The sequence below is a fragment of the Acomys russatus genome, chromosome 9, assembly GCF_903995435.1.
Source record: "Acomys russatus chromosome 9, mAcoRus1.1, whole genome shotgun sequence".
Lineage (NCBI taxonomy): Eukaryota > Metazoa > Chordata > Mammalia > Rodentia > Muridae > Acomys > Acomys russatus.
In genome coordinates, this window is record NC_067145.1 from 53,106,647 (window position 1) to 53,130,836 (window position 24,190).

Consider the following 24,190-nt stretch of genomic DNA (forward strand, 5'->3'; position numbering starts at 1 on the left):
AGGCAGAGTCCCGCCTCATCCTCTCATCCCTGCAGAACTTCCTAGAGAATCTCAACTCCCATTACTGATCACTCATCCATTTTGAAACCTAAGTCGATCTGTCTCAGAGAGCCTTCCTGCCCTTCATCTTTCATAATGTGGTTTCCACTCCACAGTGTCATCTACTCTCTGCCAAGCTGGGTCAGTGACTGAGAGCAGGGAAGACAGTGAATCACTAGTAAGGCAGCCTGGGATGACTTTTCTGAATAAAATTATGCATAATTTAGTGGCCGAAGAGCTATTCTTGGGAATTAATGGTGAAGGACTCCTCGGGCTTTCTATAAGCGTGTGTGTGGGGGTCTGGTCCTTTACTATCAGTCAAGCAAGCTGATCATCTCAGGAAAGCAGATGTTAGGCCAAACTTAACAGGGTTGTAATGAATGAGCCCCAGAGCAAACCCAAACCCAAAGGTGAGGGACAGTCACTTAGCACCAGTACTGATACAAGGCACTGGACCTCAGTCATGCTTTGTGCAAAGAAGTGTAGTATGGCGGAGTTAGATCTTTCAGAGAGAAGCCCTAACCCTACGGGGGCTCATTATGCAGACAGTGTCTCAGAGGCTGTTTGGCTCTTACTCCCATCTGGAGTACTGGAGTACTGCAAGCCCTCTACTGACTCAGCCGTCTCCCCAGCATGATACTATTATTTGATACTTTTCTTTGACACTTTAAAAAAGACAAATCTTGAAAAATAAACTGTTTCCATTAATGATTTTCTTATGCTTTCTCAAAGTTGGATGCTGTAATATAATCATACGTCTCAATCCTTTCTCATTGCTAGACAGATATAAAATTATCCAATAAAAAAATAGAACTCAACCAAGATATTTTCCACAGACCAAGCTATTCTGGAGTACAATTATAGATTTCTGAAAACTCTTACACAGTCTTTGCACTCTTCTCATTTAATGTGTTCTGTTACTTTTATAGGGATGTGCTTCAAGATTTGGTTTCAATCAGTGACTGTAGATGCTTACTAACTTCAAATACTACTATTTAGGTCACTTAATATAACCCAGTAAATAAGAAAGATGGCTCCTCAATTAAGAGCACTGGCTATTCTTTCAGAGGACACGAATTTGATTCCCAGCACCCACATGGCCACTTACAATCATCTGTAATTCCTCTCCCAGGGTATCTGATGTCCTCTTCTGGCATCTGAGGAAAGTGCATGTGTACAAAGGCACACACACACACACACACACACACACACACACACACACACACACACACACACACACCACAGAATGCAGACATACATGTACACAAAGCTCTTATACACGTAAATTAAAATTCTAAAAAAAAAAAAAAAAATTCCACCTGCTTTATTAAGCAATGCAACCAAAAATGTGCGAGGGGGGGGGGGTTGCTTATAAGGAGGTCTGGCATCTGTTTAACATAAACTGATCTTTCCGTCTTAGAGTACGAAGTTTACAAAGGGCAATAAATGCTCAGGGAAAATGGAACACAGACTCTAGCCAGGAGCACAGGAAATGAGGTAAGAACAATGGAGAGGCTGAGTCTAATTCTCATTGTGCAAATTTCTCCACAGGCTCCTCACATGCCAGCTGCAGGGAATGTAGGCAAGGCACATGGATGTGGGATTCTGCATTTGCAAGGTAGATGTATCAGGCTAAGAAGGAGAGAGACTGCTGGGAGAGTAACCACGGGATACAAGCTCCAAAAACTGCTAAGTACCGGATAATAAGACTTTGGGCAAGAAGCGAGAGCACAGTTCTTAATAGCCTCTGAATAAGAAGCCATCCGCGAGACTCAGGGCAGACGTGGAGTGGCGGAGAATCACAGAGTGAGGGCTGCCCTGCAGCCACCATGTTAGAAAGGGGTCTTGAGCCTGTGTGACTTCCTGCAGAGTCTGAAAGCAAGAGTGGACCAGAAAGTCACAATGTGGCTGTCTCCACAGACACTGAAGGCAGTAACATGGGTGAGCATGAAAGACAATCTGTTAAATAAAATGGGGCAGGCACAGAAAGACAAAAACTCTGTGTTCTCATTTACATGGAGAAGCTTAAGAAGGTAAGAATTTACAAGTGGGGAGTACAGCTTACCAGAGGGAGGGAAGGGTGGCAAGGGCAGGAGGGGATGGCTAAATGGCGCGGGAGGAATGACTTCTATCTAAGGTTAATAAAAGGTAACTATAAATTTCAAAATAGAGTCCAGACTGGATTTTTGAATATTGTCAAAACAAGAAAGTAACACACGTTTTGAGGTTACGGATCTTCCAGCAACCTTAATGTGACCATTGCATTTTATACATGCATTGAGAAAAAAACTCACACCACGCCCCATAAATAGGTACAACTCCTGCCAATTAGAATTTTCTCTCGCTAAATCCAGCTATTGGAAGAAGGGAAATAGACACCTTGTTTATGAGCAGGCAGGAAAGATTTCCCTCGCTTTTCATGTGGTTTAACTGTCATTGGGTGGCATGTCCCTTTACTTTTGTAATACTTGAGTGGTCCTGCTGTATGCCCCCGGGGTGCCAGTCTACATGTGCTCGTTAGATGCTGTGGTTTGAAGGAAAATTGTCCCACGTGGGCTCATGTATTTGAACATTTGGTCCCTGGTAGGAGGTGGCACTGTGTGAGGAGTAAAGGAACCTTGAGGAGGTAGAGACTTGGTGGAGGATGTTTGTCATTGGAGGCTGGCACTGAGATTTCAGAGCCTGCCTCCCCCCCGCCCCCCCCTCTCCTTCCTTCCTGACTGCCAGGTCAGCTACGCATTCCCAGGGCCCTGCCTTTCCTGCCGGCAGGACTGGATCTCCTCTGTCAGCTACAATAGGCCCCTTTCTCTCTTAAGTTGCTTTTGATCATGCATTTTAATCACAGCAACAGAAAAGTAACTAAACCAGACGCAGGCAGGTGACCTAAGGCCTCCCTGCACTTGTACCCAGCTTCCTGTGACATGACCCCATTGTCAACTCCGACTTCCCCTAGGAAACACAAATGCAAAGGTTAAAACGATTCAGAGTTTTCAAGTGATAAATGAAAAAAGTGTTAAAACCCAGGCTGGGGGTCAGGCCTAGCTGGCTGCATGGACGGCAGATCTGGGGCAGGCCTGGTCCTGTAGCACCCACTTCATCTCTTACAGGTCTCTCTTCAGATGTCACATGCCACTGTGCACTAATTACCCACCCACCTTCCAGCATGCTTTGCCCTCCCTTGTAATTTTTCTCAATGGATGTTAGTAGTTCCTCGTGTATTCTCAATGACTTCTTAAGCTGTTTGGCTGCTGTCTCTTTCTCCTCCCATTATGTAAGCTTCATACACACAGAACATTTATGCATCATTATAACCCACCCCCTGGTTAATAATGCCAGTCATGTGACGGGGGCTCCAGAAATACTTCTTGAGTGAGTGAACACATCAAAGGTTACACACAAAGGTTACAGAATTTCAGGCAAGAGACGATTTCTCCAAGACCAGCTCTCTGGGATCACACAGTCCACGGGGCGATTACAGCGCACAGTAATTACTTTCCCCGGTGCTGATACAATTCTGCAACTGCAGGGAATGCGTAACAGGGTAGACAGGTGCCTGAAGGGTGACAAGGTAGCCAGATGGAGGTGTTGGGGTGCAGAGAGGGGGTTGTGTGATAGGAGAAGGGCATTAAGGGGCCTGCGGGGTGTTGTGGCAGATCCAGGGTGCTGTGACGCGCTCGGCGGAAAGAAGAGGGTTTACAAGCCTGAGCGGAGCCAGAAGCATTTTAGAAATTGGAACGCTATGAGGAAACGCCCTCGCTAGGAATCCATACATTGAATCTGCATGGCACAAGGACACGGTTTGGGTCAGAACAGAGCCCTGCTTCCTTTGATTAAGCTGTAGCAAAGAATGGCAGCCCTGGAGCATCTCACACTGGAATGTCAAGTCTAATTCACTCTGAAATGTATCACCGTGCAGGTGCTCTTCGTATGAGCTCCAAGTTTCCAATCTGCTAGGGAATTGGAAGCAGCAAAGTCAGCCGAGACCCCTCCAGTGCTTTTGTATCTTACAAGTCTGAGCCTGCCGACTTTCGGTTATTACGTGAATGCTTAAATGAAGTAAATTACCTGTGCAACTTGTAAGTGAATAAACGAGTGAAGTTGATGCTTTATATTCTAAGCACATTTCTTCTCCTTACGTGCTTTTATGGCTTCTCAATATTGAGAGGTGGTGGCCAGATGTTACTTTTAGAAAATTATAGTGGTTTCTATAATAGTAAGATTTTTTTTAAATCTAGGGGTGAGGGGGTTGCAGCTTGGTGGTACAGCTTTTGCTTAACACAAGGATGTGAGTGTGATCCTCAGAACACCAATCCCCAAAAGAGTTATGCCATTTTAAACCTGTGCATAATTTAAGATCTCATTAATTTGTAGTCAAGGATATTTGTCATGTAGATTGGGTTAAGTGGGGAATATAGCATCTAAGAAAGTATTATTGAAATGTATTAAAAGTAAAAAAAATATATTTAAGGCATGATTACAAAAAGCTAAAACCTGCTACAAGAGACAAATTAACCTCCAAAGGGCTTAGTTCAGCACAAAAATAAAAACAAGCACACTAGGAATAAGCATTTTATTCATATAAGATATGTGAAACAAGCAGTGGAACCAAACAGAAAAACAACTTAGCAACAATAGGAGGCTTAGAGAATATGCTCTTTCAATAAAAGATAGGGCAAGTCAACAGCATATCACAGATGATATATGCATTCCACTCCCGCCAGGGCAAGTCAACAGCATATCACAGAAATGCAGGACCAACTCGACCCGACAGATATATGCATTCCACTCCCGCCAGCAGCAACCGGAGCACTTGCATCTCAAGATGAAATGGGATACTCTCCAGAGTAAGCCATAGGTTAGCCCACAACATGAGTGTTAGTACATTTCAAAAGGACCAAACTCCTGCAAAGTATCTGTTTGCTTCACAAGGGACAGGAGCCAGAAATCAAGGTCAGAAGGAAAACTAGAAAATTTACAAACAGAAAAACTGAACAGAACATTCTCAAACAAGCAGTGGGCCACAGAAGAAATAATGAGGAGAACTGAGAGACAAATATAAATGAAAACACGGCGTGGAGCAAAAATGATGTCAGATGTTGGGGCTGGAGAGAGGGTTCAGTGGCTAAAAGTACTTGTTGGTGTCAGGGGACTTAGGTTTGGTTCCCAGCATCTACTTGGGGTGGCTCACAGCCACCTGTAATCCCAGGTTCAAGGATCCAATTTCTCTTCAGACCTTCATATGACACTACATGTACACAGCATACAATAGACAAACAGACAGACAGACAGACAGACACACACACACATACACACCCAAGAATCAATATTAAAAAATCTTTTAAAGAAGATGTCTTTAGGGCCTATGGATATAGCTCAGTGGTAGAGTTCCTGTCTAGCAAGAGTGAGGTCTTAGGTTCAACCCCAAGCCCTGGAAACAAAGACACCATAGCTATAAACTCTTGAATGTAAAAAGATAAAAGAAAGACTGACTATGCACAGCAACTTCATATAGTTGTCCTAATAACACTTGTCCAAGATTTACTGGACCATTTTGGTTTTTTGTTTTTGCAACTCTCTAAGCCTTTATATCCCAGTAGTATTTCTCCAACAGTTACCCCGGGGATGAGCAGTAGTAGCTAGAAGTACCAAGTTGGCATTTGGAGAGTCTCCAGATGTTATTACCTACCAAGATGTCACACGACTTGCCCAACCCAGCCAAGTTGAAGCCCCAAGGACAAAACTCACAGATCAACCCCTATGGTCTGAGTCCCTCCTAGGCTCAGCTACACACCGCCTCAGCCATTCACGGGTTCAACTCTGTACAGGCTTAGCCACTTAGACTGGACTCTGGGCCTCCACAGGCACCTTAACAATGCTTCTGTTTGAACCAGACCTTTTGCCAGGGGAATATCCACCTCCCAAGGCCTAGTATACCCATCTACTAACTCTTAATTGCCTTCCTTGATGGATGCCTCCACTCAGAGCGCAGGGTACAATGCTGAAAGAATGCAGTTAATGGTGTATTATAGGCCCTCTCTCTACAAAGAGAGCTGCTAAAGAGGATCACCCATGTCCTACGCCATAAAACCTCCTGACTGTTCACCTAATACTGAGCAGAAAATACCGAGTTCTTGATTAATTGTCTGTGGGGAAGGAAGATAAGATTTCAGTAATTTATATGTAAATATATTAAGGTATTATATTCAGAAACACAGCTTCCCTTCATTATCATGCTTGGCTACTTACTGAAGGCTTTCTATTGAGAGTGATAATTTGTGTTCTAATTAAAAATGTTTCTGGGAACACAATGTATAAATTATGAATACAATATCCCCATGAAAGCTAACATTGGTGAAACCATCCCCAAAACAGGGAATTGTTCGAACAGTTTCATACACAAACCAGCACAGTAGATAAAACACATTTTTCTCTTGGAAACTGCATATATTTTCATGTCCTAGACTGCTTGGGAAACAAATGAATATTCTTCAAAGAGTATCTGTTTAATTCTTAGGTTTTCAAACTCAGCAGGTATCTGGCTATATTATACATATTTGAATGCTATAATGGAACTAACTACATATTAAAATATTTGCATCTCACCTAGAATAACTATAACAAAGCAAATCAACATACTGACAAAAATGATTCTCCATTCATAGTCATTATTTTTAAAAAATATACATAAGGAAAAAACAGAATAATTGCAAATGGAATGAGATTATTCAGGTAAATTCTAATGCTAGTACTAAATGATTTGTCTTACTTTTAAAATATTTACTAAATCATAATTAATAAGCCTTTCTAGGTAAACTAAATTATTCACATTAATAGTACCTATGAGTTTTATTTTTCTTAGAAAACATTATCAGAACATTATACTACATTGGCCAACAGTATATATTGGATTACTTGCTGCCTTAATCAAATGATTCAATCTCTCTGGTCAATGTCTCCAAGTAAAATTGTAATATAGAACCTCTTAAGTTTGCTGTAAGAAAAACAGATATATTCATTAATCATCATTCCTTTTCTAAGTAATATAAATTGAACAAAGATGATTTATTTCCTTTTAATTATGTGTATGGAGGGGTATATGCACATGGGTGCAGTTACCTGCAGAGGCCAGAAGAGGGTATTAGATCCCCTGAAGTTGGAGTTACAGGCTTTTGTGAGCTGCCCAATATAGGTGCTAAGAATAGAACTCGGGTCCTCTGGAAGAGCAAGAACTGCTCTTAGCCACTGAGCCATCTTTCCAGCCTCTGAGCAAATGTTTAAAAAGTGAAAGACTTGTATGATCTGAAGAGAAACCTGATCACAGAACAAATATTTCTTAAGTGTTCCACACAGTGAACAAGTACCATTCTCATAGGCAATAAAGTAGAAATTAACTTTCTGAGGGTTAAAAATGCTATCTAGAGAAATAATGTTGGGGGAAGGCATAGGGAAGAAATATGGCTCCTAAAGTTGTTCTCTGACCTTCACATGTAATGTGTGTGCACACAAAATAAGTAAAGATGATAGATAGGTGGATAGATATATGATAGATAGATAATAGACAGATGATAGATGGATAGATAGATAGATAGATAGATAGATAGATAGATAGATAGATAGATACATAGATAATTTGCTCTAGTAACAAAGTCCTGATGGTGATACCAGCTCAGATTGCTTGAAGAACACCAAAGAATCTGGTCTGGATGCAGCTGAATGAAAGAACAAGAGATGGGATATGAGATCAGGGGACTTTCAGTGGGTCAGAACTGATGCAGTCCTGGGGGCTGCTGTAAAGTCTTTTTAACGACAAAGACAATGGGCCCTGGGAGGCCCTGTAGGAAGTCAATGGAAGCCTTCAACAAGAGCCTGGCTAGCACACTAAGACAGCAGTGCAGTGGCCAGCTTGTGGGGAAATTCAGGTCCCAGGGCCCCGGCAATAGCCGTGATACTATGTAGTTGGTGACACTGGGTGGGTGAGTTTGTGGGGTGAGAAAGATGAGGGTAGGGTGACTGTAGGTTTTAAGTCCAAGAAATTGGAAGAAGGGATCTGCCATTTGTTAAGATGAGACAGACACCAGGAGGAGATTTTGAGGGGACTTTGAATGGTTCTTACTGCACAGCAAAGTGAAATTACCAAGTAGTTCTAGGCTGGAGAAAGAGACTGAGGAGGTACGCATGTATGGAAACTAAAGCCTTCCTGGAAAGGTGCTAAGACACAGTAGCAATACAGTCTATTCCTTTTCCACAAAAGTATTTTCAGTATATTCTTTTATTTTAAAATGACCTAAAGAAACAGGCTGTGTTTATGAGTTAAAGCTCAGATTTAAGTTGTCAATTGCTCCCCAATTTTTATTTAGACCCCATGCAATCCCATAGAAGATTTCCACAAACAAGTTCTCAAATTTTGATTTAGAAATTTATATGAACAATGTATTTTATGAATGCCAAAGTTGCCGGGATTTGTGGCACATCCCTTTACTCTCAGGTGGCAGAGGCAGGTGGATCGCTGTGATTTTGAGGTCAGCCTGGTCTATAAAGAGAGTCCAGGATAGCCAAGGCTACACAGAGAAACCCTGTTTCGAAAAACAAAAGAAACAACAACAACAACAAGAATGGCAAAGTTATTTTATAAAATAATACATGGTAAAGGGCACTATCTAAGTCTAAGATGTACTTTAGAGCTGTGATATTGTATTGACAAAAGGACAGATGCATAGGACAGATTGATGAGAACAGAAATATGATCAGGTAATATTTTATAAATATATATATATTATAAAACATTTATTGTATGTTTGTTTGTGTGTGTGTGTGTGTTTATGTGTGTGTGTGTTTCTGTGTGCTACATGCACCATTAGCACACTTGTGGAGTTCAGAAGATAACTCATCAGGTTGATTCTCTCTTTCCTCCATGTAGGACCCAAGGACTGAACTCAAGTTGTCAGGCTTGGCACCAAGTACTTTCCCTCTTGGCCCATCTTGCTGGCCCAGGCAATCGATTTTTGACAAAGCTATCAAAGCAATTGAGAAAAATAAAGTTTCCTTCAACAAAGGCCTTGAATATGGGATATCCCTATGAGTGAATCAAACCAGACACAAATGAATACATACTATATTACTCCATTTCTGTATTTTAGAATATAAAAAACCCTCTAGTGAAAAGTAAGTCATTGATTGGACCATGGGTTAGTGAAGGAAGGGTTGAAAGGGACACAGGGAAGGCAGCTTTGGTGGATCAGAAAGGGTGGGTATTATGTTCATCCCTTAGATGTCCAGTTCAACTAAATGCAATATATTCTGTGTGATCTACACTTCAATAAAGCTAAAAAAGTAATGAAAACCATGGAAATATGAATGGGTACATGCTCACATGCTGTAATTGGCATACCCAGTGCTTCTAAGCTGCTTAACAATGCAGATATACAGCTTTATTCTTCAGGTAATTCAAACATCTGTCACCTTTAAATCAGGCTTTTGTGATTGCTTCACCTAGCAAATCTATTCAGAGCTCCTGCCAGGTTAGTTGGTTTCTCTCTAAGTTAGTATCTCTCTGAGATACTAGGAGATCTCCATAAGTGTGGTCCACGTTAATGAAGCTTCCTACAGTAGCAGGCAAGAGAAGTTCTCATTGGAGAAGCACAGAGTGCCTATGCCAACCACAGGCTCTCCAAGCTTTGGCCTAAGATCAAGTCTGTTCTAGACACTTGGCTCTTCTCATCCCACTCCTCCCTACATACACTTCTGCTGGTGAGCACACAGCCAGGCTGTTAGAAGAACCAAAACTGAAGTCTATCCAAACGCCATCTCCTTAAAAGCTGAAGAGCATCTGCAGAGGCATCCTGATAAAATGATACAGATGTCCACCAAGAAACTGCATGTACCCCAGACCCATTCATTTCCCACACATCCCCCACCCCATCTCTAAAGCCAACGTTGCCATCTTCTCCTTTGTCCATTATAGAAACTAGTCCTGAGGAAGGCCTCAGGCATCTGCCCAAATTTGCCCAGCTAGTTGGTGGCACAGGAAAGATTTCTATCTCTGGGGTACTTCAAGTGATATGTGGTGCATTTCTATATACACATACCTGAAGTAAATAAATGCACAGACCTTTGGGTTCTGGCTCTAGTATTAGCTATTTTGCTTTACCAATTTAAAATAAAAAAGAAAGCTAAGGAGTTCAATACACAACCGACATTTTATGGGGCCTTCACTCATCACCGAAATGTTACAGTCTTCCTCCTGGCTGTACGATATTTGCAAATGACTCATTTATGTCTTTAAAGAGTAGATAGTACACAAAGCAAGTCACAAGCATTTTTAGTGACTGTCTCCAAATCTGGGGAGATTTATTACTTGAAAAGAAAGAAAAGACAATCAGAAATGTGTGATATATACAACTAATGGGGCAAGGAACTAAGAAAGATTCCTGGGTAACTGGACCAACCGTCCAACCTAAACCAAGCAGTAAAACAGCTGCTTAACCTGATTTATTGCCAGTGTGAGGGAAAGTCAAACCGGATGTTTCCAAACAGGACACTTCTAAATTATTTACCCAAAATACCATCACCTATGAGAGTATTTTAAAAGTAATGAAATAACAAAGAAATGGACTGATAGACATTTCTTTGTGGCAAAATGGCCTCCAGGAAATAAAGCCATTCAAGCATCCATAAGGAGGACAACACATGAAAAGCAATCCATTAACCTAACCTAACCATCAGTTCTTTCAAGCACATCTTTGGCAATTCAAAGTCTGATTGTCATTAATAACCAATCAAATTCATTGTATATATTTTGATCTTCAACAACAGCCCTCTAAATTATAGGACTCAGTAGTGTGGTGTCCCAGCAATAACCTCTGCGGGTGTGTTGAGACCGGCTTCAGCCTTTAATATAGCACAATTGTAGCTATTTTGGTTTTTAGTGTCCATCTTGATTATAAGGTGAGATTAGTTTATGTTTTCAGGCTCTGCTTTCCAAGATTATGCCTCTATGGTTTTATTTCTCAAACTTTGTATACTTTGTTACCCGGACACTCTATAAAGTCCCCCAATTGCAAAACCAATCAAATTAAAAGTCAGCTAGAAATGCTTTGTCTAGCTAGTCAAAATGATGTAATGTTGCTTCCTACACCTGGATGCCTGCTTGCTACCTGGTTGCTATTTTGTTAGCTGCTTATTACCAGGTTAAGGTTTTGTTGGTTGTTACCTGGTTATGATTTTGTTACCTGGTTGTTACATAGTTATGGTTTTTCTTTTTTCTTTCTTTCTTTTTTTTTTTTTTTTTTTTTTTTTTTTTTTTTTTGAGACAGGGTTTCTCTATGTAGCCTGGGCTGTCCTGGACTCACTTTGTAGACCAGGCTGGCTGGCCTGGAACTCACAGCAATCCACCTGTCTCTGCTTCCCGAGTGCTGGGATTAAAGGCGTGCGCCACCACGCCAGGCCTATAAAAAGCCTGCCTTAGAAGCAGACTGATGTCATGGTCTGATTCCTGAGTTCCGACCATGGCCCTGACTGGTGAGTTCTTGCTACCAATGTCACAGTTACTATTTATAGGCTGTGCTCAGGACCAGTCAGTTCTTGTTCAGCATTCAAATAAACTTCCATCAGTCTGAGTGCACTGTTTGTATGGTCAGTGTGTGGCTATTCTTGAACCCTAACAGTCATGGAGATGGCCTAACATGAGTAAATGTGGAATGGGTTGCTCCTGACAACCACACACTTAAAGTGAAGCATTTGTGTAGTGAGAAAGATAATTTCACCTTGCATTAAAACAATTTTTTTACAAGTCATCTCTATCGGATATTCCCGCTTCCTCCCTGTCTTGGAAATCCTAGGTGTTTGCAGATTACAGAGACAACGTAATGGAGGTGGCAATGTCACCATCTGACTCCAGTAATACTTTCTTTCTTTCTTTTTTTTTTTTTTTTTTTTTTTTTGGTGCCTGTCATGAATCCCCAGTTCAGTCACAAGTGACTGCATCTATCCACCAGACGGAGAGAAGGGAAGGGGCAGAGCACACTGCTGCCATCTGCTCTCCTCCCCCAGCATCCCTGGAAATGAAGACAGGGGTGGGAGTCTCTCCTAGAGATGAGAGCAAAGTGTTCCTCACACTGGGCCCACTGAAGTGTCTTTGGACAACATTTAGCCCTGGCACAGGAGACAGCCAAAGAGACCCAGTGTAACAGTAGCATGGAGGCCAACTGTGAGGATTCAATAGTCACAGAATGGGCCTGCTCAGTTCTGAAGATGCCCGTATGCTCCGCATGGGGGCCATCTTTGCTCTCTGGTGCCCCACAGACCTCATCATCACTTGTTGCCTCACAATATTCATTCATTTAGTTAGGTACTGGGGTTCACACCCCCTCAGCCCTCATCCAACAAGGTACTTACAGTTGCATGACCAGGTACAGGTGATTGGGGCTCTCGTAAATGTCCTCCAGGGCAACAATGTTTTCATGCTTGATCCTAAAAGTGAGACACAAAACAAACACACAATGGTAAGGAAAACTATCCTTGAAAACAAGGTCACGACAGGGGGGAAAAAATTACATCACAGAATCCCAAGTCCTTGATAAGATGTTGAGAACTCTCTGTCACCTTGTCTCAGACGTATTCCTCAATGTATTACCTTCTCAATCCCCTTCCTTCATCACCCCTAAGGCCTTTGAGACCCATAGTCGGTAGCACTGGATTGAATGCTGTTGCCACGGATCGAGTTTCCCAGCACCATATTTCCTCACATAGCCTTACATCAAATGGCTGGACATCCTGGGTGGAACGCAGCTTCTTTCTTCTGTCTCAATACGAGGACTGCAGACTGGTCCAAGCAGCTGCCCCTGCGTGGGTCTAACCCTCCTGACAGCCAATATACTCCAGGCAACAGTTTCATAGTGATGTCTATGAACCCAGTGAAGGCAAGGGAAAACCAGCCTGACCACCCTCACTGGAGTTGACGTGTACCCCATCAGCAAACTCAGTTCCCCAAGTGAACTACCTAGTGGCTAGGAAAACTAATCTCATCTCAGGTTTCAAAAGCAACACACGTTCAAGTCATCTCCATCTGGATCGTTAGATTTCTTATTTCCTCCTTCTCCTGGTAATCCCTGGTATTAGTGGATTACAAAGACGATCTCAACAGGCATCCCCTGAATCTTCTGGGAGTTTGGCACAAATGCAAATTCTCAGGCTCTGATTGGGGGGGTGGAGCCCAGCAATCTGTATTTTAAAACCCATCAGACAATGTGTATACCTAAACAGACCCAAGAGGAAATGGGATTAGATCAGTAATTTTCAAATTTCTGTGCATAAATGACTCTCCTGGGGAATCTGGTGACATGGCAGGTGTTGATCTAGTGGGCCCAAGGTGAGGACTCAGTGTCTGTATTTCTCACCAAGGGTGCAGATGGTATGGGGTAAGGACCACAGTGAGCATCAAAGTGGGAGAGCGAAGGCAGCCCAGAAGAAGGAAGCGGATTCTTTCTGGCTCTGAAACCGAACTATCCATGAAGAGTAGTTTCTACTCAGAATGTCAGGCTCAATATTTTTTTAATGCATACGAGGGGAGAGTCATTTCATTCCTCGTTGAGCTAATTAGCTCTTACCACATGCCTTTAGTTGACATCCCCGATGAACCATTTAAAGACAAGATGGAACATGCAGATTCTTGTGAGCCCCTTGAAAGTAGAGCCACATAACTTGTTTGTTTCCCCCTTGTGCCTACAACAGACCTGTTTAATAAATATTTGCTGAATGAACGCATGGGTGTTATTTAAAGGTCATTGCCACCAAGCAGCAAGAAGCACCATTCCATATGTACTTTGTGAAAGTGGAGGGATTTGCCCCCCCCCATCACCAAGTATCAGATGGCTCCCTCTGCAAAAAGAAAGCGAAAAGGTGGAATAAACAAGAGAGTTCTCTTGATTTGAGTTAGAAGAACAGAGCATAATTAGCAATGCTTTGCTATGATTTCTCCTGCTCTTATGAGCTAACCTGGTTGTTTGTGGGAGCTAAAATGATTACACTAAATTCACATCTCACTGGCCTCCTGTGCAGGCCGCCTACCTATCTGTCTGTCAGTAATAACCACTGTACAAGTGAGGCAAAATAGTATCAGCAATAAATTACAAAAAGTATATCAAATAAACCATGCCACCAGAGAAACGACTTTGGTGTTTAAATGGGGACTGTCAACATTTTAGATATTTGTAGAATTTTCCTTATTGGCTATACGTGAGAGAATATGATCAAGGAAAGCGTGTATCATGTACATTTTTCCTTTACAAGGGTATAAATATTTTTACTTAGTCACATTAATTTGGGCTGTCAGGGCCTAGATTTACAGGTAATTGAGATGAATGGGACCACAGGGAGGTCTGCTAAACAGAATACTGAGTGACAGTTACTGCCAATCTCTAGAAAGTAACGCACACTTAAAAGTATAAATATGTTCCAGATATTGCGTTGTTATTCATATGGAATGCAAGTGTCCTCAGGAGCCTCACGTTTTCATGTACTAAATCTTATCACACCCAGATTTAAAGACTGGCACCTATGGTTCTGACAGCCTTTGCAAGTTGAACCAAGAAGGATGTTTGAACCCAAGAGTTCAGACACTCAACAGTTAATATCTACATCACTGCATACAAAGACTCAACTGTGTACAAAGCATGTTGGCTACCCAACATGGAAGGCTGTGACAAAGGCCACCATGTCTGACTTGGGTGTGGGCTAGAGAACCCTTTGTGTCTTCATTGAGTGCTGACAGGAACTAATAATAATAATAATAATAATAATAATAATAATAATAATAATAATTTATTATTATTATTTTAATCCATTGGATTAATTTATTATTAATTAATCATTGGATTAATTTATTAATCCATTGGATTAATTTATTATTATTATTATTATTATTATTATTATTATTATTATTATTTTAATCCATTGGAGCATCCCAGAGAGGAGCCGCAGATGGTAGGGACAAACCAAAGTGAAAATGTCTGAGAATATACTGTTTCATTAACTCTCCCTCTCAACTAGTGTCTGCAGGAGTCCAGCAATGAAGCGATCTGTCCCTCACTGGGTTTCTGTTAAGTATTTGGAAGAATACAAAAAAATAAAATAAAATAAAAAGAAAGAAAAAAAGAAAAAGAGAAAGGCTCCTCTCACTGGAGCAAACCATGAACAAGCGAACAAGCAGGCATTAAATGGCAAACCCAGGGATTGTGTTTAAGGTTACAAAAAGCTGCGTCCCGTGTGGGTCACAACTGTGGCAAACATCTCAAGAAAATGATGGGGGATGACTTGCAATGGTTAATGCTTGAAAAAGCACACTTGAGTGATTCCAAGTAAATCCTAAAATGGTCTCATCAACGTCTCTAAAGAAAGGTGGTTTAATTAGCTTGGAGCTGTTAGAACATAGCAAAAGAAAATATTCTGGTTTGTTTTTGGTTTTTTTGTTTTTTGTTTTTGTTTGTTTTGATTTTTTGAGACAGGGTTTCTCTGTGTAGCCTTGGCTGTCCTGGACTCACTTTGTAGACCAGGCTGGCCTTGAACTCACAGTGATCTGCCTGCCTCTGCCTCCCAAGTGCTGGGATTAAAGGTGTGCGCCACCACGCTCGGCAAGAAAACATTCTGGTCTCCTACATCTCCTTCTAATCACTTATTCCCCTCTCAGACTCCTTATCATAGAGACAAATTAAGTTTAGCATTTTTAAAATGTAATAGATTATCTTTACAAAATACCAGACAACTATCCATGCACTTCTGAGGCTAGAGCAGGGTGTGTGCCACAAACGCTTCATTCCATTCCCTTGGTCATTCAACAAATATCCTCTGGGAGGTCACCATGGACCAGGCACGGTCACTGCCATTAGGAATTTAGTGGTGGACAAGAGAAGACGCAGCCCCCCCCCCCCCCCCCGTCCCACCCCTTAGACTCAGGCTACAGTTACAAAGCCTCCCAGGAGTGCGATATTCATTAGAAATCAGTGCTCGTGTCATTAATCATTACTTCTAGGTGCAACAGAGATTAAAACAACAACGTCTTCCATGCAGAGCGGTGAGGTTCACAATGTCGCCTCTTTTTGTCTTTTCTTTTTGTCACTGAGCCATCCATCTTTCACCGGCTATCTTACAATATGGTTGCTATGTCTCTTATCGCTCTAGTGGCTTTTATTTGATCAGACTACGTTATTCAAGCAAAAGTAATGACCCAGGTGTGAAACACAGTTATCAAGAGCAGAGCATTAAATAATAGTGATGCTGCCCCTCGGCACGAGCCAGGTATTATGCATATGCAAATAAGTGACCATGTAAGGTTCTTGTTTTCATCAACTGAATGAGTGTTCACATATAAGAAGTTCCATGTAGGTCGGGAATCTTAATGATTTCGGTCACTACTAGCTCCCTAATGCTAAAGAAGGGTATGGCAGAGAGTATATATTTAAAAGATATTTGTTGAATGAGTTGAAAATAAGTTCAGAGTCCATTAAGCCACCTACTCATTTTTACTTGCATTTTCACTAAATCAGATTTCCTTTTTTACCTGAGCTTTTGAACTTAAGGTTTTCAAACCTTTCACTTTTTTGCTTGTTGTCTTAGTTAGGGTTTTACTGCTGTGAAGAGACACCATGACCAAGTCAACTCTTATTGAGAAAAATATTTAAGCCAGGTGTGGTGGTGCACGTCTGTAATCCCAGCACTTGGATCTCTGTGAGTTTGAGGCTGGCCTGGTCTATGAAGCAAGTCTAGAACAGCCAAGGCTACACAGAGAAACCTTGTCTTGAAGAAAAGGCTGGGGGGCTGGTTTACAGTTCCAGAGGTTTAGTTCACTGGTGGCATGCAGGCAGACATGGTGCTGGAGAGGTAACTGAAAGTTCTACATCTTGATTCACAGACTGAAGGTAGAGACTGTCCCACTGGGCGTGGCTTGAGCATATATGAGATCTCAAAGCCCGCTTCCACAGTGACACACTTCCTCCAACAAAGCCATACCTCCTCATAGTGTTATTCCCCATGGGCTTATGAGGCAGGGCAGTTACATTCAAAGTATCACACTTACTTTGTTGATGTTGCCATGGTATGGACCCCTCTGGGGATTGAACTCAGGGTCTTGAGCATATTAGGCTCCGACACTGAGCTATATCTCTAGTCCTACACGTTGTTGAATTCAGTCTTCTGGGGATCCACGCAGCACTTTAAATAACCATGGTATTCATGTATCTCTTGTGCTTACTACTCTTGCCAGCTGTGGGCCATTTGCTTATTTCATATGCACTCTCTCAGCAGCCTTTTTGAAATTCCAACCTAAAACTTTGGGTGGGAAAGTTGTATTCCACAAGAGACCCTGACCAAGATAACTGACATTCATCAACTGGTTTTGATTGACGTTTGACTACAAACTCCTGAGTACTATCATGGAGCCCAAATCTTACCAACTATCCACGACACAATCAGAAACTTTGCTGAAATGACATTACCCCATGCTATGAGCCACACAAGACTATTTAAGAGAGAAGCGGGGTGTTTGGGAAGATTTCGTTCCTAGTAAACCCACGTTAGTTCTTAGCAACCACTACAGTCTTTACTAAACGATCACAAGCCATCTGCTTAATTTTCTATTCCTGAACGTTACTGTGCATTGAAGTCCAGCTTCTCGGTCTGCAGATCTCAGATTCTACTGTTTTATGTTTACAAACTCTGACACCGTCCCTGATACTGTTTTCCTAAACATCTCAATTGTGATTCTTTTGTAAAAAGTGCAATTTCCTGAGTCCCCTGGGACAAAAGAAACCTAAACTTAGCAATGAACCAATTTCATCCTTTTCTTTCAAGCCTACTTACTGAGCTGATGTTACTAAGTTGTGTTGGTTTTTGTTGAGGCTGAGAGTTGAACTTGGGGCATCCAGCACGCTAAGTAGGAACCTACCATTCACTTACAGCACCCTAGAATTTTCAAATATTTCTTTTAATATTAACAACAACCTTATGTCACAGCCCCTCCAGTGGAGTCTGTGTGACAAACATTACTACAGAGCCAGAGGCGATGACCCCTACCCAAGGGAGAGCCTCCTGGAAACAGGTCTGATGTCCCTGCCAGGAAAACTAATTGCAGCCCCCGCCCCCCATTTTCTCTTTCTTCTCATTGTTTTGGAACATTCTGCCTTTGTTTTTACTTTCTTATCAAAGAACTTTTCAGACACAACTGTGTTGCTAGGTGACCTTTAACTTGAAACTGCAGTCAAGGGTCATTCAGTCAAGTTTACCACTAAGTTCTGCTCCACTTGTTAATAAAAACATGGCTAAGAATTAGTCACAAGTGAATAGTTCATATTATGACTTACAAATAAAGTGTTTGAGTAAAACTCCAGATAGTGGCAAATAAGCTAAGAAAACAAACTGTCCTGACTCACAGATGATAGGCATAATGAGAGAACACTGACTTTTGATAAAGGGGCACATACACTGATACCAATCTAGTGATTTATGAATGATTGTTCAAGGTTGATGACAGCATTATTACACTGTATCCTATATTTTGAACTGTATGGAAACAAATGTAACCACGAGAAAACACCCCTGTTTTAAAATGTGTATAAAACCTGGCTTGCCTGTCTCCAAAATACATTCAGATTCAAACAGCACCTCTGGGTTTGTTTATGTTTGTCACTTGCCTACCTTCTGCCCACCGATGCTTCAAGAACCCCCCCCCCCATTCCCAAGGACCTATACCCGACTGAGATGGTCTGTGGACACTTTACAGAGTAGACATTATTTTCCTCAATTTTAAAAGGGGAACCAAACATCTTGGAGGTCAAGTATTTGAGGCCATAAGTCATAATTAGCACTGTTGGGATCTAATCTAAGTTTATTCTTACAACAAAGCTATCTACATAATTTGGTATCAACTAAGTGTGCCGCCTAGTTTTTTGTCAAATTTGATACAAGTTGGGAAGATGAAATCTCGAGTGAAAAAAAAAATGTCTCCATTACACTTGGCCTGTAGGCAAGTCTGTGGAACATTTTCTTGATTAATGACAGAAATGGGAAGGACCAGCCTACTGAAGACATGATCTTAGGTGGTATTAAAACACACACACACACACACACACACACACACACACAGTTGAAGGAGCCATATAACCAACATTCCTCCACAGTCTGTTTTCATGCCTGCCTCAGGGATCCTGCCTTGATTTCCTTCCCTGACTTCTTTTCATAATGGACTAAGATCAGGCACCTAAGCCAAATAAACCCTTTTCCTCCCAAAGTTGCTTTGTTCATGGTTTTATCACAGCAACAGAAAGCAAAGTAGGACACCAAGTTATAACAAATACATCTAAGACAGCAGCTCTCAACCTGTGGCTCATGACCCCTTTGGGATCACTTATCAGATATCATGCGTATTAGACATCTGCACTACAATTCCTTACAGTAGCAAAGTGACAGACTGAAGTATCGATAAAATAATTTGATGGTTGGAGGTCACCATAACATGAGGAACTGTGGTAAAGGGTCAGAGTATTAGGAAGGTTGAGAACCGCTGATAAGAGAATATAAATCCAGAGTTATCTGCATAAGATTATGACACCTAAATTGGAGGTATCACTCTCATTAACAATACAATGTCCACTCTGAGAGTGCAGGTATTTGCTGAACTACCTCAGCTTAATGAGTGCTCTCAAGGTACTTGGTTGTAAACCTCCTGACTGATGAAATCTCAGTTGGTCAAAGAAAAACATAAAAGATGTGTTCACAAACAGAAAGACTAGAGCAAAGCCCAAAAGTAAAAATCACAAACAAATTCTCATGAGCTCATCTCTGCTTTCTCCCCCAAAATTGAGAGAAAGTACACAGGGAAAAGGATGCGGATGCAGTGACGGTCCATGTGGAGGCTGTGGTCCTTCCAACTTGCAATGGCTAGCCCTCTATTACCTCAACATTCATCTTTCCCAAAACATGGCCAAGGGGACCATACACTCATGAGATATGTTCTTTGGAGAGCAACAAACTGCTCAGAAATGTGCATAATTTAAAGACGATAATATAGCTGCAGCAAGTCTAGGTGTTAAAAAGAACTTCACTTAATTTTCATCACTAACCTATGATGCCCACAGTAAGCACAAGATGACCCATTAATGTGCTCAGGGTAAATGCAATTTATGCAATCTCCATTAAAGTCTCCATAATCTCAGCTGGGTGCAGTGGTGCACACCTGTAATCCCAGCACTCGGGGAGACAGAAGCAGGCAGATCTCTGTGACAGCCTGGTCTACAAATTGAGTCTTGGGCAGGCAGAGCTACACAGAGAAACCGTATCTACAAAAACAAAACAAAACAAAACAAAAAAACAATTGGCAAAAGAAATGGAAAGAGGGTGGTAGGCCCATGCAGAGAGAGAAAAGTTGAATGGGAAAACAGCACATGGGTATTGAAACAGATGCCTGTCCATGCTGTAACTAAAAGCCAAGCCAAGCCTAGCCAAAAAAGAAAAATAAATCCAGAAGAAGCCAAGAGAACATTTTAAAATTAATTCAGGAAAAAAAAAAAAAAAAAAAAAAAAAAACCAGTGCCAAATGTACACACAGGCCCTGTTCCAAATCCCTTAAGCTGGAGAGAACATCAGGACCAAAGGACACTCATGCTTTGCACACATTCTCACATGTACTGATATCAATATCTTTCCCTCCAGTCTAGTTTCTGACAGTCCAAGAATCCACAGATGTTGAATTCTTTGATAAATGAAAGATGTAACACACACACACACACACACACACACACACACACACACACACACACACACGGAAAGAACAGAATGTTTCATGGTCCATTGACCTGAAGGAAGAAGGAAACTGTGAAAACAAATTATAAAGAGTTTAGGAAAAGGAAAGCATAGCAAAATCTCCTTCCTTGTCCTTATCCTGCAGGTAAGACATGAAAGGAATGTTCTCAGGAAGGACCAATGGGAAGACAGCATACTATTAGAAGAGGCAAGGCAGGGGTGAGCAGAAATGTCTCAGCCCATGCTCCATGGCTGTGAAGAGACACAATGACCTAGCCAATTTTTACACAAGGAAACAACATTTATTTGGAGCTTGCTTATAGTTTCAGAGGCTTTGTTTATTACCATTATGGTGGGGATTGCGGAGGCACGCAGTGGTCAAGAGCTATGTCCTGATCAGCAGGCAGAGGAGGGAGGGAGAGGGAGGGGAGAGAGAGAGAGAGAGAGAGAGAGAGAGAGAGAGAGAGAGAGAGAGAGAGAGAGGGAGAGAGAGGGGAGAGCGAGAGGGAGGAGAGAGAGAGAGAGAGAGAGAGAGAGAGAGAGAGAGAGAGAGAGTCTGGCATGGGCTTTTGAAACCTCAAAGCTAAGCCCTAGTGACCCATTTCCTTCAAAAAGGCCACACCTCCTAATTCTTTCAATCCTTTCAAATAGCATCGCTCCCTAGTGACTAAGGATTCAAATATATGAGTCCATGGAGTCTTTCTTATTCAAACTACCGCAGGAAACATCTCTCCTCAGCAAGGCTTGTGACCTCATAAGGAGCTGCAACCAGCCTCTGGGATCCTGGCAGGCTGGCAGTCCAGTCTGGGGAAGGCCTCTCTCCTGAAAAGCAAACCAATCTAAGGGAAAGACCAAAGTACTTCAGTACTCCAGGACTGGCTCCTTGTGGTCCAGCATGAAGTCTAAGTCACCACTGTGACTGAAAGGTACCCACAGAATGTTCACTGACCTTATTCCACCAAAACTGCCAATCCTGGCATGCAGTTCTCCCATACTGCACCAAGCCCAGCTTTTCTCTGGCCAGGGAGGATCCTCACCTTCCCTGTGCCGTCTTACTAAATTACTCTTTCAACATCTCCATAGAGAATCTTGTGCTGACTCCTAAGGGCTCACAGGACCCAATTCCCTCTCTTCTGTGCCATTTCATTTCTTTTGTCACCCTATAGTTCATGCCCCACTGGCTTCCAAGAACCTGAGTGCATTTGGGTGCATACTTTTTATAGAGAAAACAAGTCTAGAAGGATAAAAATCCAACCAGTAACAGCTCAGAAAACGTAAAGCAGGAGAGGAATTCTCACTTTATATTTTCTCAACTTGGTTGCGTGTCTGACCCCAGAATTCAGAAAATTGATTCAAGTAACTATTTCCTCATATCTTCCAAGGAAGGTACCAGCTTATGAAACCTGATTCGTCATCAAAACCAGCGCCCTGTAGCATACCATATAGAGTCACATGCTGGGGCTAGAGAGATGGTTCAGCGGTTAGGCTGCTCTTCTAGGGGACCTGGGTTCGGTTCCCAGTACCCACATGGTGGCTCACAATCACATGTAATGCTGGCTTCACGTGATCTGATGCCCTCTTCTGGCCTCTGTGGGCACCAGACAAGCAAGTGGCTCACAGACATAACATGCATGCAGAACACCAATTCATATAATATAAAGGAAACTAAATTTGAAAAAAAAAAAAATAAGAATCCCACACTGATCAGTCAAATGTCACACACAAGCAGGAAATTAGGTTGTTTTGCTGTTCTTGTGCATCTGAGAGTCCAAACACGTGGCTTTCTAATTTGGTTTACTCGTTTGTAAATGGACACTAAAATACACGCTCTCCTTCTCTCACTGTCTACAAGCACATTTACATGTGTTTGTATCAAGTATATGTAAGCACTCCTATGTATCATAGGGTATGCTGAAGTTTTGTCTGTAAAAAAATATGTGAGCCACTCTAAGGAATGCCTGGATTTCAAAATTCAAATCTGGAAAGTCACTTCTCTTTGCTACCGGCAGATGGAGCCATAATCAACAGGAGACTAAAGAGTGAGGTCTATGGTACCAAATGTAGTCAAACGAGATCTTAAATTTACAAGTCAGTTTTGTCATAGGCACAGTTACTGTTTAAAGATTAAGTAAAAATGTTTTGGTTTTTCCCAAATGTAAAATGAGAGGGTTTTTTTTTTTTTTTTTTGAGTTTTTCAAAGTAAATAAAGGGGGCGGGAGAGACACCTCAGCGGTGAGGAGCACTGGCTGTTCTTCTGAAGGACCTGGGTTCAATTCCCAGCACCCACATGGCAGTTCACAACTGTCTATAACTCCAGCTGCAGGGGATCCAACACCTTCACACAGATACGCATGCAGGAAAAGCACCAGTTCAAATAAAGTAAAAACAAATAAATATTTTTTTAAGTAAATAAAGAAGAGTTGGAAATGCAGCTCCGCTGGTGGGGTGCTTGCCTAGCACTAATGAGGCTCCAGGTTCAAGCAGACCCTGATGCAGCCAGGCAGGATGACAAGTGCCTGTGATCCCGGCACTTAGTGAGTGGGAGCAGGAAACATAAGAAGCTTAAGGCTATCCTTGTCTACACAGTGTGTCCAAGGCTAGCCTAGACTATCCGAGACCATGTCTCAAAAGAGAGAGAGAGAGAGAGAGACAGAGAGAGAGACAGAGAGACAGACAGACAGACAGAGACAGAGACAACAAAAGCTCTTGTTCACGATTTGTCATAGTTCCTTCAGAGCATCCTCGGCATCCCCAATACAAGACAGGCACACTGGATGAGGACAGCAGGCAGCTATCTTATGCAATGAGGCAGACTGGAGCCTATCTGGATGGTACCCCGGCAGGGGCACTGATGTCCTCAGTCTCTCTCTATTTGGCCATTCTCTACCTCATCAGTGCTCAAGGTCTCAGTTTTCTTATCTTGAAATGACCTAGCTCAGCGGGCTACTCCTCAAGGCTCTTTCCAGTGCTTGCAATCAACGACAGCGAGGCCACGTGCATCAAGGAATATATGGAACCTATGAAGCTGGACTCTGGGAGTCCAAGTTCCCCGGGATAGTCTTTGCTACCCAGGAGCCTTGTTGCTAACTCAGTTCACCAGGCAATATTGCGTGGTTACGTCCATCAGTTAGCTACGGGACTCAGTGAAATGTGAAGTCATCCATACACGAGTGACCCGCTTCTCCTTCCATAATCAGCCTCATATTGCTCTCTAAACTCATGGGGAAAAAAAAACTATTTGCTGGTGTGTAGAATGCTTTCCAGAAGAACTGGTGGGCACCTGGCTGTCTTTAATCCAAAGGGGCCCAGTGCTTAGCCCACAGGACTCAACTAAACTCAGCTAAAAAATTTACTCTGACATCCA

At 42.1% G+C, this 24,190-nt stretch overlaps 2 protein-coding genes across 3 annotated transcripts in view; both read right to left on the minus strand.

Moving 5' to 3' along the window:
* Prpf18 (pre-mRNA processing factor 18) overlaps window positions 1-24,190 on the minus strand; it is an 807,949-nt gene that overhangs the window by 733,438 nt on the left and 50,321 nt on the right. The window lies entirely within an intron of this gene.
* Camk1d (calcium/calmodulin dependent protein kinase ID) overlaps window positions 1-24,190 on the minus strand; it is a 389,294-nt gene that overhangs the window by 119,022 nt on the left and 246,082 nt on the right. For both annotated transcript variants that reach the window (XM_051151349.1, XM_051151348.1), the window contains exon 3: window positions 12,433-12,507. In XM_051151349.1, the coding sequence (XP_051007306.1) occupies window positions 12,433-12,507 (75 nt within the window). The remainder of the gene's footprint in view (window positions 1-12,432; window positions 12,508-24,190) is intronic.